This window comes from Neophocaena asiaeorientalis, unplaced genomic scaffold (genome assembly GCF_003031525.2).
Source record: "Neophocaena asiaeorientalis asiaeorientalis breed wild unplaced genomic scaffold, Neophocaena_asiaeorientalis_V1.1 scaffold33, whole genome shotgun sequence".
In the NCBI taxonomy this organism is placed as follows: domain Eukaryota; kingdom Metazoa; phylum Chordata; class Mammalia; order Artiodactyla; family Phocoenidae; genus Neophocaena; species Neophocaena asiaeorientalis.
The window spans coordinates 2,840,484-2,856,627 of record NW_020171988.1 but is presented as its reverse complement, the minus strand read 5'-3'; the positions used below and the strand labels follow the sequence as shown (position 1 = coordinate 2,856,627).

Below are 16,144 nucleotides of genomic sequence, written 5' to 3'. Positions count from 1 at the left end.
TCAACTCTGACTCCTGTGGGGACATTTGGTAATGTCTGGAGACATTGATGGCTGTCATAATGGTGGGGTAAATGTGGATGATGCTGACTCTAGTGGGTAGAGGCCAGGGATGCTGCTAAACATCCTGCAATGCACAGAGCAGCCCCACAGCAATTATCCAGCAGTGCTGTGGATGAGGAACCCTGCCTTGAAGTATGTGCATGTGTGTCAAGTTGATAAAAAGTATAAATAAATACAAACATACCTCTATACCCAAAATAAGATAGGTTCAAAATCATGGCAAAATTTTTAAAACATCCTTCAGTTGGGGGAAAAAGGTGAAGATTTAGAAAACTGAAACTAGGAATGTAATCATTCCAAGAGAACTAAAGAGACACTCAAAGCTTTATCACTAAAACCTTCCAGTGGGAACTTCTGGTCTTTCAAAGGGAAAACCTGGAAGTTTTCAGTGTCCAAACTTCAAATTCAAAAATACAGAGATGTAGAGAAAGCAGCATGGCAGGTGAAATAAGCAAGTTAAGAAACAGTGATGAAGGGCTTCCCTGGTGGCGTAGTGGTTAAGAATCCACCTGCCAATGCAGGGGACACGGGTTCAAGCCCTGGTCCAGGATGATCCCACATGCTGTGGAGCAACTAAGCCTGTGTGCCACAACTACTGAGCCTGCAGCCTAGAGCTCGCGAGCCACAACTACTGAGCCTGTGTGCCACAACTACTGAGCCTGCATGCCTAGAGACCGTGCTCTGCAACAAGAGAAGCCACTGCATTGAGAAGCATGCACACCGCAATGAAGAGTAGCTCCCACTCGCCGCAACTAGAGAAAGCCCGCACGCAGCAACAAAGACCCAATGCAGCCAAAAATAAATAAAAATAAAAAGTAAATTTATATTAAAAAAAAAACAGTGATGAATTGTCCAATGTGGGAAAAAAATTCAAGTAACCAAAGGCCAAGAGAAAAAGATGATATATTTATTCCCCATTAGTTTATTGCTTTTTAAAAATGATTAACGTGCCATTGGGCAGCAAGGGAACCCAAGAAACTGCTGACCATGTTTGCATGCCTCCAATGTTCAAGGGTAAACTACCTCATTAACAAGTAGAGGGAAACGATCCAGAGATTTGGATTAATTTGAAAGTCTTTTCAAATTATCTTTCTTTTATCGGTCTTCTTCTTCTTTTTTTTGAGAACAAAAATGTTAAAGGATAGTTATCCAAAAACATGTATGAAGAAAAGAATTATATCCAGGAAACAGTCCTCTTGGGAAAAGCAGGATGGAGGGAAAGAAGTCTCCTTATTTTGTACCCCTAAAACCCACATAAATAATCTCTTCACATAAAGTTTTTGTTATACTTTCCAGGAAAAAAACAGATCAGAGTAAAACTAACTATGGTGGCAAAACTGAAAAACCACCTCAAATAATAGTTTTATCAGACTTTGTGTTTTTCTTGTCCAGCAATTGACATGGTATCAAGATCAGTTTACCTGATCAGTGCTGTTCTGAAGAAAAGAGATAAAGATGGTCTCAGGAGATAATTGTCATAAGATTTTGTTTTTTATAAAGCCATCATCTCAGTTTTGCAGCTTATGATATATAAAGAGTCAGCAAAGGCAAAATCCATTCTTAGCACACGAGAACCCAAGACAAGCTCGGGATGCTGATGCTTCTGAGGGTGCCGGAGATGGGTGTTTATTCTGAGTGGTCCAAAGCATTAGGCAACGTCTAGGTCCTCCAGGGAATAAAAAGGACGCATTCATTACAGTATATTATTTTACATAATAAATGGAAACTTTCTCCTAGAGCTCAAGAGATACTTTCTTGAGCTAAATTGGGAGAGGACCACCTCATTAAAGTAGTTTAACGAGACCTTAACAGGGGAGACAAGATGCCAGTGGGCATTATATTACACGAGATCTGCGGGGGGGATGGGATTAAACTGGCCATATTTTGTGGTGCAAAAACAGTTTTGACCACAAGGATTCCTTAAGAAACAACACACAACTTATTTCCAGTGTTAAGAATGGTACCTTGTCAACCAGATCAGGTGAACTTGGTCACTACGAACCTTATTGCTGGCAATGAAGGATGAGTAAAATATCATTTCCCTTCCCCAAGTTTGCCTTAACAAAAACCACACGTTTTACAAGTCTTTGGGACCAAATGACAACTCAAATGACTGTAAAAGCATGAAAAAGGACTTCCCTGGTGGCGCAGTGGTTAAGAGTCTGCCTGCCAATGCAGGGCACACGGGTTCAAGCCCTGGTCCGGGAAGATCCCACATGCCATGGAGCAACTAAGTCCATGCGCTAAAACTACTAAGCCTGCACTCTAGAGCCCGTGTTTCACAACTACTGAGCCCACGTGCCACATCTACTGAAGCCTGCATGCCTAGAGCCCGTGCTCTGCAACAAGAGAAGCCACCACAATGAGAAGCCTGAGCACTGCAACGAAGAGTAACCCCCGCTCACCGCAACTAGAGAAGGCCGTGCACAGCAATGAAGACCCAACGTGGCCAAAAATAATAAAATAAATAAATAAATAAACAAAAAAGGACTTCCCAAAGTAGCTGAGGTTGTAAGGCTTTGCAGCCTGAGAAACTTACCATCTTGCCTCTAGTGCCCTTGGGTCCAGTTTCTCCTGGACCACCAGGGTCCCCAACCTCACCCTAAATAAGTTCAGAGAAATAAAATAAAATGGTTAGTAAAATCAAAGGGATATATCTCATTGTATTTTTATACTGATTCCAACATGAAGACATTTTTCACATATATTTTTATTTTTAATAGTCTTCTTTGAAGTCTCTTCCCCCCAATAACCCCTCATTTTAAAATTCTCGACACAGTACACTGGAGCCTCACTATTTTATTTCTCTGTCTCTCCAGCCAGAACACTGCCTCCTTGGAGATATGAACTGTGCTTTTCATTTTGTCCCCTGATCCAATCACAGGACCTAGCATTTACTGAGCTCAGAATCTTTCCAGCAGAAGTGAAAGCCTTAAGGTAGAGGACAGCATCAGTAACTTATTATCTGAAGGTGCCTTATAAACACGTTGGGAGAATTGAGGCAGGTGAGATCAGGTAATTTTGGTTTTCCTTACATTTTACTTCCCTTTGAGCAAAGAGGAAAATACATATGGTAGAGGGGAAGGAGTACACGTGAGGAGAAAAATAAGGATGATTTCTTCCTTTACTTATGAATTAAAAACTAGAAATGAAATATTATTTTTAAAAGTCTGCTTCCTCCTTCTCCCCTTTCCCCATAAAGTTTTCTTTTTATTCATTTATAGTTAACTATCCTTCTATTATCCTATAATACATTTCATAAGCCCAGGAGTATCTCTGATTGATCCCTAGTTAGTATGAAGTACACGGTACCTTAGGTCCAATTTCTCCAGGGAATCCTTCTTGCCCCTATAATCGACAGTGGAGAAAATTAATATATGCACATATCACCAGGGTAGGCTTATACTGACTTTAATTTTGCCTGCTGCCTTATTTAGTTTAAGTGCCTCTGAACCAAGGAAGGGCCAGAACAATTGAAAGTGAAACTTTATGGCACGATTTGAGAAACTAACTCCAATTTCTAAATTAAACTATTTACTGGTCTCACCAAAATATCATGACAACCTAAGACAAATGGGTATATGCACACATCTGACGAATTACACATCAGCTCTCCTTCAAATGTAGACATTCGACAGGATAGCTGGCCATCTGGCCAAGTGTTTCTGAAACAGTCTTCTTAAATGGATTTCAATTTTGGGGAAGAAATTGGGAAAGCCTGCCATCTAAATTTGATCATTGGTTTTCTGGTCCTCTGTTTACTTTCTTTGGCCACAGACTATAGTTGAAGAGGTATGATAATCCTCATTTGATGAAAAACATATTTTATTTAAGATAAAGTTTATTTTCTGATCATTAAAAGATCTCCACAAATATATTTAAAATATAAAAGGATAGAAAGAAGAAAAATCACCCAAATCTCACTTCCCAGAACAGTTACTATAAATATTTTGTCATATTTTCTTTAATCTTTCTAAATGCATTTCTAAAATGCATTTTAGCGCAATTGGGATAAATGCTTTTTCTTATTACATTCTGATTTTTACTTGACATTGTCACAGAAGTTCTATACAATTATGTATAAACATTTACATTCATTTTAAAGAGTGGCTAATATTTCAATGTTATAAGCTACTTAATGGTTCCATTTTTAACAAATATTAAGGTTGTTTTCAATTATTCTCTATTCTAATGAAAATTTCACTGGAAATCCTTCATTCATTAGGTTTTTTTTTTTAAAGAAATTTTAGCTGTTTGGGGTTTGTTTATTCTTCCAGACAGCCTCTTGCATCATTCCCATTGGGATCTCATTTAGAATTACACTGATCCTTTATAATGTTTTAGACTTTCCAACAGAACTTGGTATGTCTCCATTTATTGAAATTTTATATCTCAGTAATTTTGGTCATAGGTCTTGAACATTTTTGTAGAAAGGATGTTCTTAACTATATTATGTTTTTGTGGATGTTATTATGATTTCTAAGTGGTTATTGTTGGTATATAGCAATCACTGCTTTTGATAAATTTATCTTACTTCCAGACACTTAAATATTCAGTGACAATATAAAGTTATAATTCTGATATAAAGTTACAAGGTTTAATTTTGAAGTTACTGCTTGGCCCAATGCATTTGGAAAGGCCGTGTAAAACTTCTCACTAATGATTAGAGTAAACATAGTCAGAGGACAAATTTTGGAATGCCTCCCTAAGGCTTTAGATTAGATGTAATGTTCAGGCTGGAACCAGTCAGGCCCTGGCTGTGCATCTCTGCAAAGAACAGAAAATTAATTTCAGGTTTCACTTGTTGCCTGGCCCTTAGGTTTAAGTTGTTTTCTTTTTTTCTACCATATTCCCCACAAGATATCAGCAAATAAATGATCAAAATCTATCTATGAAGGTCCAAGTCTACCTTATTCACTACTTTCTTTTTTCTCTTAAATGTGGCCATAAAGAGCAACAAAAAATAAATGGAAAATGACCAGCTTTCAGTCGATGTGTCTTACCTTTGCTCCTTTACTTCCAATACTACCATAACCTGGGTTACCATCATCACCCTGTAAACAAAGCAATTATTTACAAACATCCCCTACTGCAGACAGAGGCAGGCTTATTCACAAGAGAACTAGACAGCCAGTTTTTTGGTTTGATTAGGAAAAATTAGGCAGCAGGATTCTCCCTCTGGGGCAGGCCACTGACATAGTGGCACTAAAGGAAACTCTCAACAACAGGCACAGAAAATGCACTGTCACTTAATCTCACTTGTCTCATCTGTAAAGACGAATAATAATTGTACCTGTTCATCATGTTATGAGGATTAAATGAGAAAATTTCAGGTGTATAATAATCTTAATAAAAGAAGGTAGAAGTGTTATCTCTCCTGGATAACATTTGTATTTTAATACCTTGGCTCTAAACCATTTTCAGTTTTCTGGATAAAAGTAAGATCTCCTAAATGTCTGGGCACTGGCTACTGTTGGATCCTTGTAGAGGTCTTAGTGAGAAGCCCTGAGCACTGGGGGAAATGTGGGCTTAGTTTCCCATGAACGGGTTTGGATGAGAGGAAAGAATGCAAGAAAGGTTATGGGGTTGTTAAACACAAGTTTTGTCCATTTTATCATTTGGCTTCAAGAGCATCCAGCCAGGATGCTTGGTACCTGGGAAGTTGCTACCTTGGAAAAGATGGTCAAGATGAGGATGAAATCTCAATCACTAGAAAGCTCTACAGCTAGATTAGGATGTTATCTACAACACGCTCTTCAGAGAACCACACCTGATATCTATTGAACTAAAAGGATTCCAAGAGCCAGATCAAAAGTAGGAATAAAATGCAAACCGGCAAGCCTCGAGGACCCCAAAGGCCAACGGCTCCCTTTTCTCCCACATCGCCAGGTTCTCCCTGTCAAACAGAACAATGAAATGTGTCCTTATTAGGTTGCTTTTGTAAAGGAAATTAGAAACGATGGCACTAAGACAAGAATTTTCAACTGCATCCATGTGTATCACAGTGACAATGAGCTTGTGGCCAGGACTGTGTCTGTAAGCAATACAAGAGGAACTGCTGTTGTTGGTGAGTGAAGTCTCCTCCATTGATAAATGAAGCCCCAGCAAGTCTGCTGTATTGTTTAGTGCAAGTTGCCATCTTAGCTGCTCAGTGCTATGAGCTGCACCCTTGGAAATGTCTTACCATGAGTCAAAGAGGAGGCTCTGTACTATCTTAAAAAATTAACAAAACAGTTTTCCATGATGATCCATGCAAATCTTCTGGCTGCTGCAGAAACAAGAGGCCTATTAATCTACTTTTAATCAAGATAGCCAAGGTAGCATGACATCCCTGGCAACAGTTTCTGACTTCTGACTAACAGAACACCTACTGTGGATTATAAATCGATCTCAGTATTACGGTGAGAAAATCCAGCTACATGGGAAAGTTAACATAGGTTTACAAAAGAAGGTTAACTCCTCTTCTTAAAAAAAAAAAAAGCTTTTAAAGTTTAGATTTTAAATGTACAAAATGTTGTGAAGACAGTACAGAGAGTTCCTATACCTTCCACATTTAGCCGCCTCTATTGTTAATATCACATTAGTTATATTAGTAGGAACATCTGTCACAGCAAATACATGGATATTAACTCATTAACTAAACCCCATACTTTATTCAGATTTCCTTAGCTTTTCCCACTTAATCTCCTTTTCCTGTTCCAGGACCCCATGTCTCTGTAGGCCTCTAGATGGGGACAGTTTATCTGGTTTTCTGGTTTCTGATGACCTTGACAGTTTTGAGAAGCATTGATCAGATATTTTGTAGAATGTCCCTCAGTTGGAGTTTGATTGATGTTGTGCTCATGATTATGCTGTGTTTTATGAGTTTGGGGAGAAAAGACCACAGAGGTGAATTGCCCTTTTTATCACATTGTATCAAGATTATATCCTATCAACATGGCTGGCACTATTGATGGTAACCTTGACCATCTGACTGAGGGAGGCTTGGCTAAGTTTCTCCACTGTCTAGTTATTCCCCCTGCCCTTTCCACAAAGCTCTCTCTGGGAGAAAGAGTGTTGGAAGGGTGCCCAGCCCATGCTGAAGGAGTGGGAGTGGTTTACTCATTGTTAAGGACAGAATGACAACACAGTACATGTGAGGAGTCCAAATGAACAAATGTCCACCAGCACTGACTGACCCCGGGGGGCGGGCGGTGGGAAGAGATAGTGTTCCATGGAAGAGAGGCAGAAGATCACCTGCCCTGAAGCTTTTCTTTCAGGGCGGTGTCCCCCACAGTGTGCTCTGGGGGCCACCTGCCTCCAAATTACCTGGGGTCCACGGGAAAAAGGAAATTCCAGGACCCCATCAGTATCAGTCTCTGGTGGTGGAGCCCAAGGATATGCCTTTATAAATAAGCTTCTCAGTGGATTCTTACGCACACTGAAATTTGAGAACATCTGCTTTGAGGCAGGAAGACAAGGGAAGCCATGAGGCTTGTCCAGGGTCAAACACTTTATTATTGGTTACAGCCAGATGTTGAGCTCAGTATTAATTGCTGGGTCGCTTGCCTCCCTTGGGAACTTGAGCTTAATGGAGTAAGGCAGGAGTAAGTGTCTGGGACTCATCTCAGTTAATTATGAGTCTAGAAGACTTGGTCCACCTTGGGGCTGCCCAAAGGGTTTGGGTTTGCTTTGAGGGCACTTACCCCCAAATTCTTGCCCATTCCATTCAAAAGTCCCTCTTATTAATAATGATATTCTTTGGCGCAACTACCCTGCTCCTGTCTATCTCCTTCCACACTTCTTTCTACATGCTCAGCTACATCCCCCTCTAGGGTCCCTCCATCCCTGTCATGGTCCCTTCCAACACACCCTATGGAGTGTCTTCATTTCACATGCAAACCTTCACTATACATCCATGATGTATGCTCACACACATCCTCACTGTAAGATAAACTGTGTTCTTACCAGTGACACCACTTCCCCTCGAGCCCTCTCCAGGGCAAGAAGGCAGCAATGTATCTCTTCCAAACTTTCCTTTCCAGACCATTATTTCTACACCACATGCTCTAGTAATCCCTTCCTTTTCGAGCTGATTATCCTTGTCATCCGTGGATCGCATTTCATCCTGCAGTCAGCTGTCTTTGTAACGCTCGGCTGCTGGCTCCATCATGTCCGCCCTTCTTAGCAGTTCTCCATTCCAACGCTTGCCCCTCTTCTTATGCCCTCAAGAAATTTCTCCATTAATTATCTACACTTTCTCACATCTTCAACTTCCTTCTTTCTCTCTGTTTTTCTTTTCTCTGTTTATAAAAGTAAACTACAGCCTCTTCTATCATTGAAAACAAATAAATAGCCTGCTCCAATCTGTTCTAGACCTTGCCAGTACTAGCAGTTAATGTCCCATCTCACCCCCAAAGCCTAGTTTCTCCAAAGAGTAGTTTACTGTCCAGCATCCATTTCCTCCTCATGAACACATTGTTCAGTCCTCTGCAGCCAGTCAATTGCTACATTTTGGAATCTATTCTTTGGCTCATTTAGCCATCAGATGTGGTGGCTTCTCCACTCCTCTCTTTCTTACCTGCTCAATGCCAGCTGAGACTCCTGACCTCCCTTTCTAGGACTCTCCTTCCCAGCATCCAGTGTACTTTTCTGCTTCTTTCCCATCCTCCACTTACCCTTCTTACAAATGGTCATCACCAAGAGTCCTTTTAAACTCCAAATGATTCTGAAACCTCCATCTCCAACCAGTCCTAGACCCTCTCCTCTATTCCCCAAACCAAGCATTTTTCCTCACTCTTATTCCTCACTCTGACTTTCCCACTTCTGTGATGGGGTTCCTGCTCATGCTGGAAGCCCAGAGCCATCCAGCCCTTTTCTCTCTGCCTCAGTTCCCTCTTGGGAGAGCCCTACAGAGTCATCATGGGTCCCTCCTGTCCTCACCCTGTTAAGTCATCCAATCACTGCTTGTCTTGGAGACTGTGAGAGGACACCAACCTGCCTCCTAGCTTCTAATCTCTCATCCTTCAAAATATTCCCACATTGAGTTGCCTATTTAAAACCTTCCGAAGTCTGGCTGTGCTTGTACACGGCAATCAAAAATTGTAAATAACACTGTGCTGGCTACCTAGTCAAGTCAGTCACCACAGACTTTCTTGTTCTTTATGGTCCCCCAAACAGGATCATTTTTCATCCCCCAAATACCGGCTCATGGGTTTTTTTCCAATCCTGTGTTTTCCTTCACATTATTTCTTCAACTTAAATTCCTCATGTCCCCTCTGCTTGCCAAATACTTCTTACCTTCCAAAGTCTACTCAAAATCTGCATCCTTATGATGCCTCTTTTCCCAGCCCAGAAATACTTCTATTAACACTATGTTTAAACCTGTTTCAGTCCACTATCCCTGACTAGTGTTTTTTTTTTTTTCCTGCTGTACGGGCCTCTCACGGTTGTGGCCTATCCCATTGCGGAGCACAGGCTCCAGACGCACAGGCTCATCGGCCATGGCTCATGGGCCCAGCCGCTCCGCGGCATGTGGGATCTTCCCAGACCGGGGCACGAAACCTTGTCCCCTGCATCGGCAGGCGGACTCTCAACCACTGCGCCACCAGGGAAGCCCCTGACTAGTGTTTTATGTCATAGATTCTTGTCTTGAAAATATTCTCAATTCTGTGAGGTTGATTCTATGTCATATTTATCATTACACAACCCAGAAATTCTTTCATGAAACAAATATTTTCTAAGCACTTATGACATGCCAGGTACTGTTCGAAGCTCTAGGGATACATCAGTGAGCAAAACAGACAAAGATCTCTGCTCTCCTGGAACTGACTTTAGTCCAGCTGAATGACAGTGTAGTGTCTTGGTCTTTAAATGTATTCAGCGAGAGTTTGTATTAATGGAGGAAAGAAATAAAGGAAGAATAAATGAAGAGAAGGAAGGGTGGAAGGTGGGGGAAAGAAAAGAAGGCCTGCCCTAGAACAGTCCCCCTTCCCTGAGATCCTCAGCTGAGATTGGGTGTAGCCCCTTGTGAGATGAGGCTGAGCTGGATTCCCTGACTTCATCTGGGTCCACACCCACGTCCTTAAATGCTGCTGGCTCTCTAAGAACCAAGCCAGGGTATAGGAGCAATGAGATATGTTCTCTTTTGTGTTGAAAGGGCTCTGGCTAATATAACCAGACACACTTCCCTTGGGGAGAAAACCTCAGCTTTGGTGTGTATAAAAGAATGTGACTTACTTTATTTCCTTGGCTTCCCACACGGCCTTGACTCCCTGCCTCTCCTGCTGGTCCTGGAAGCCCCTGGAACAGAATAAGGGTTGCAAGTATAGCTGAACATAAAGCAGCTTTCCTTGAAACATTCTGTGTCTCTTCTAAGATGAAAATGAACCAGAGATGGGAAAAGAGTTATGGCTTTGGAAAAAAGTATCACAGCTGTCAAATGAAGACTAGTAAATAAAAGAAAATTAATAAAGTAATTCAGGCCAGATGTTGCCTAAATGATTGTATTTCCCTGTGAGTCTTCTCTTCGAAAGAGATTTTAGTTTCTCACTGTTTTGCTGTTATAGCAGATGTTGCTAAAATGTCTAAAATTTGAAGAAGGCATTTCAGATGACGTTTGTCTTGGACTGTATTATTCCTGTTTCCTCGTTTTGAAAAAGCATGTTGTTGTTAAGGTCAGCTTATCTTTATTTGAAAATAATATGATTAATACAATAGAAAACTCAAGAAACTTTACTAAAAATAATTAGCCCTCATAAGATATGTTCAGGTGGTACAAGATAAATATTCTGACATCATTTTCTCTTTCCTAGAAAAGTTAGAAAAGTAAATGTAAATAAATTTCCATTTATCAATATGAGAAGACAACTGTAAAATACTCAGAATAAATTTAACAAGAAAGATAAAAGACCTACATAAAGAAAGTTTTAAGATTTTACTGAAGAACATAATAACAAAATTTAAACAAATGGATAAATATACCATGCATCAATATGGAAAGTCTATTTGATATAATAGAAGTTTCTAATATTCTAGAAAGCATACTTTCTTGGAACAGCTTTAGAGCTGAACATTAAAAAATTCCAATTCAGAGGCAGCCCAACTGCCTTCCTATGCTATTGACACTTGGGATTGGATTTTTTCTTTGGGATATCCAAACATATGGCAACAGATATCTCTTTTGGTTAAACTGTTTACAGGTACTTGTAAATAGTCCAAACACCAGTGAATTGAAATCATTTTCACATTTTTTTTGCCATGGTTACTATAATTTAAAAATAAACAAACCAAATCTGTGTAATAAGCATGATACTTAGTAAATTAATTTTATGACAAAAAAATTAACATTAACCTTTTCATCTTTTAAAGAATTAAAGATGTAATAAGTTGGACATAAAAAATTTCCTAATAGGAAAGATTGTTGAACAATGAGTTAGCTACTAGGAAAGATAATAATGATCTTCCCACAACCTTCCATTTTCCCCTCTTCTTCATCTTAAAAAAGAAGTCTCAATTTCTTCATCTTCCAAAGCTCTTAACACTTTCCCTTCTAACTTTTACTTCCATCACTGCATGGAGCTCCCATGACCTGCATGTTCAATGCAGTTGACTTTTTTCTGCTCTTACCTTACTTGAATTTGATCATGTGTTCTTTGAAACTTTTCCATTAACTTCTGTAACACCAAGTTACCATGGTCTTCCTGGCCCCTTTCTGGTCTCTTCTCAGTAAACTTTGAAGATTCTCTGTCTTCTATTTGCCTCTTAAATCTCCATGTACCCCAGGGCTCCTCTAACCTTATTTTCTCACTTCATCCCCTCTTCCTGAGTGACACCACATATATTTTCACATACCACTTCCACAAAATGATTCCTAAATATATGACTCTGGTCCAAACCACTCAACTGAACAGCAGAATCATCTATTAAAATGCCTATTGGGTATTTCATAGGAACTGGTTACCAAAGAAAATCATATTTGCCACCAGTCACACTCAGTCTTATTCTTTTCATAAGGAATGGTGCCACACTTAACTTCTCTTGAAACCCAATCCAGAAACCTAAGAATCATCCTAGACCCCTCCCTCTAGTTCATCTCTCAAAATCAATCAGCTACAAGTCCTACAGGTTCTATTCCCTTTCTGTATCCATCTCTCTTCCATTCCCATGGCCATCACCTACGTTCAGGCCCTTCTTGCATTCTTGCCTAAATTCCAGGCTTCCCTGAATGTAGCCTGGCCTCATTCTAATCCATTCTCCTTTCTTTTTCTCTTTTGATTTAAAATGTCAGGCTGATGATGCTATCGCTTTGTCTGAAATTCTGAAATTCTGAGTAGATTTCAGAATAAAATTGAAGGTCTTTATTGATATGTAAAATCCCTCAAAATGTGGGTATTGCATGCCTCTGCAGTCATCAATCACTCTATGGTCATGCTCATCAAACCAACTGAAGTCCCCAAATTCTTCCCATTGTCTTATGTCTCCACACTTACACAAGATGTTCCCTTAGCTGTTCCATTTTCCCATCTAGGGAGAGGTACAATCTCCCTTTCTTGAAAATCTTACTTTTAGCGTCACTGTTTCAAGAAGAAGACCTGAACTCCCTGGCTGAATTGGGCCACAGAATTGTCCCACAGATTCCTCTACTCTGTAGGTAGTTGTTCATTTATTTCTCTCATCCACTAGATGCCAGCCTGTACACTCCTTGAAAGAAGGGGCACATCTTATTGACTTCATATCTCTGGAACTTAGTATTGTATGTAGAACCAATCAATCCACCCATCCATTTCTCTATCTATCCACCCACCTATCCAGGAATGGTCCCCAAGAGGGATGAAATAGTGTGTTTAGCTTGTTGGTCTTCCGTATGAAATTTTCATGTACTTCACATGTACATGAAATGTACTTCTGAAGTAGAGAGATTTTAATTGTCCTTGACAATAAGAGGTATATTGGAAATCTTGCTTAAGAACTCACTTTTTGTGCTTCCTTCAGACATAATGAGTTCTATGAGATGAAGGAGATTTCTCAGAGATTACTTCCTGTATAGTCCCCACAAGCACACACAAGCACAATGAGAGATAATCCTGTTTGAAAGTCCTTCAAAATAAAAGATTTCTTAGATGGATGGATGGAAATGGACAGTCTTGTAATTAGAACATCAGAAAACCTGATCCTGTTTCCTGTGCAGAATCACACAAAGTACCAAACCAGGGTTTGTGACTGCTTGAATGGGGCTTAAACTTCAGTGAATTGTTACCCAGATATATTACCTCCTGAAATACAGCTGGTTGTAAAAGGGACTATGTTTGTAAAGGAAAGAAGGAAAATTCCCTGCCACCCCTAAGATACCAAGGGTCAAAAATTTGCCTGGATCTGAGATCAAGAGCAGTTGTGGAGTATAAAAAGGAGCTCAGGGCATCTAAAGGGAAAGAGAATTAGCCCAATCTCCATTGGCTTTGTTGTAATGACAGCCTTTTATTGAGCAATGATTTTGTGGAAGGCACTGTACTAAGAGGTATATATTTATATATAGGCTTCTTCAGTCCTTACAACAGCACAATGAGATACATATTCTTTTTTTTTTTTAACATCTTTATTGGAGTATAACTGCTTCACAATGGTGTGTTAGTTTCTGCTGTATAACAAAGTGAATCAGCTATACATATACATTTATACCTATTTCTCCTCCCTCTTGCATCTCCCTCCCACCCTCTCTATCCCACCCCTCTAGGTGGACACAAAGCACTGAGCCACGAGGCTGCTTCCCACTAGCTATCTATTTTACATTTGGTAGTTCAGATACATATTCTTAACACCATTTTACCACTCAAAAACAGGTTCTCAAAGCATTTAACCACAAATCAATCAGTTAATAAGAGGATGAGATGGGAACGCAACCTGATTCTGACTCTAAAGACTGAACTCCCAGTCACTCTGTCTGCTGTTCTGAGGCCCATGTCTGGGACAGGATTCCAAAACTCTTACCATCCATGCACCAGCTGAGACTGGAGTTTAAAAAATGTGAATCTCCAAGCTTGATGCAGGAGGCTGGGGCCAGATCTAACCTCCAACATGGGGACTTGGGCTGGGGATCACATTCCCTTTGAGACTCTGACACAGAGTCCTTGGCAATCACAACTGCTTAAGTGAGGATAGAAAGGAGGTGTTTAGAGAGGCGTAAATGTTTTAAAAATGTCCTCAGGTAGCATCTTATCACAAGGGATTGTACTAGGAGTTTGGGATAAATGGCTGGGGCACTGCCAAGAACACTTTGACTTTGGGTGGGATATGGCAGGGCAGGGGCAAGAGGTGTGGGTTCTTCCCATACTTAAAAGGAATCTGGATCAGTTTTATGGGGGTAAAATATTTTCTACACTCACAACCGGCAAATATCATGCTGGGATGGAACAATTCAAGGAGATTAAATGCTCAGCTTCTGTAAGAGTCAGATATGAGCTAAGTCTGAGAAATAAAAATCAAAAGACCAGCAAGGGGTGAGCTAATGCAAGAGCAAACCCCAAGACACCTGAGAAGATGCTGCCCTGGATGGTGCTAGTGTAGGAGATGGCCCCCAACCTCAACTTCTGATCCTTTTGCATGCACCCTACACTCCATCCACATTGAACCATTTATGGTTTCCCAAACTCACCTTGATCTTTTTTCAGACAACCTGGTTCCTTTCCTGTGCCTGCCTCTCCCTTGGTCACCTGGAAAACACCTCCTTATCCTGCAAAAGCTAAGCCACTCTCTTCCTCCTTTAACTTCATCCATTCTCCCACCACTCTACCTTGGGTATAATTCTATTTTAACATTCAGTACGTCACATCTCAATTATTTGTTTGCATGAGTTTCCTTTATGAGACTGGGAGTACTTGAGGCTAGGGTCTATGTTTCATTCACCCTTTTATTTTACTACAGGAAGTGCTCAGTACATGTTTGTCAAGTGAGTAAAATAAATGGTTGATGGATCATCCAATCTGGATTATGCAGAATGATGAAATTCAATGACTGCAATATAGATTATATATTGTTATAGTGTTACTATTATTATGGCCTTCCTTGGATTGGCATTAGCATGCTTTGGGCATAAAATGAGCCTGTTAACTTAGGTAATGTTGATGCAATATAGTAGTAAAAACATTTATATGATGCGTATTATATTGCAGGCACTGTTCTAAGCTCTTATATATATTAAACCATTTAATTTTCACAACAATTCAATGTGGTAGCTATTATTACTATTCTCAGTTTACAGCAGGGAAAACTGCTGTAATAATTTGCCCAAGGCCACATGGCTAGGAAGATACAAACCTGGCAATCTAACCCAGGCAGGCTGGCTCCAGACTCTGTGCCCTTGACTACTATGCTATGCTTTAGAAAAATAACAACAGAAACTATACTTTGTATCCCAAATTTGCACTGAATAATTTCAACCTTTCTTGATATTTCATATGATGCTTGATATTTCATATGATATTTCTAAGTATTTAAAGAATAATTCCAGCTCTAAATGGAATTAGTATTTTACATCTTATTTTCCATTTCTTTTCTAAGCATTGGTTATATTAGTGTAGGACTTGAAGGTAAACCAAACAAGAAAGGAACAAAGGAAGGTACAAAAGAATATGCCATTCCTTTCAAAGTTCTTTCTTCTTTCTCATTGTACCATGGACTGTACTTCTTTTATCTCATAGCTATATACTTGGCTGGATTAGCACGTTTGATCTAAGCAGAATTCCCCAACAGTGCATAAATTAATAAGTCTTCAGAACACTGTCAACAGAAATCACATCCTTTTTTCTAAATGTACATCCTAAGAAACACTTTAAAGCCTGCAGTTAGAAAACACTCATGTAATTCCATTCAAGAGGCTGGTCCTTGTGCTGTAAAACATTATGAAGCCTATGTCAGTGAATTTATAGAGCCAATAAAGAATAATACTCTCTTGCCTATCTGATTGTGTTTGTCTCCCATGGTTTTCCTTTGAAAGCAACAATGTTGAGATCTAATTCATCACCTCCTAAGCACAGAAAATTCTATACATCTTTGAAATGGCACTTTCACTGTTTTGACAAGGGTATTTCCAGAAAAGCAATCAAAGAAA

The 16,144-nt window shown here is 39.8% G+C and overlaps 1 protein-coding gene across 1 annotated transcript in view; it reads right to left on the bottom strand.

Moving 5' to 3' along the window:
* The window catches only part of COL6A6 (collagen type VI alpha 6 chain), a 109,271-nt gene that overhangs the window by 37,534 nt on the left and 55,593 nt on the right, over positions 1-16,144 (bottom strand). The window contains exons 23-27 of the mRNA XM_024747802.1: positions 10,279-10,341; positions 5,894-5,956; positions 5,064-5,114; positions 3,373-3,408; positions 2,600-2,662 (exon numbers count right to left, since the gene is read on the bottom strand). Of these exons, the coding sequence (XP_024603570.1) occupies positions 2,600-2,662; positions 3,373-3,408; positions 5,064-5,114; positions 5,894-5,956; positions 10,279-10,341 (276 nt within the window). The remainder of the gene's footprint in view (positions 1-2,599; positions 2,663-3,372; positions 3,409-5,063; positions 5,115-5,893; positions 5,957-10,278; positions 10,342-16,144) is intronic.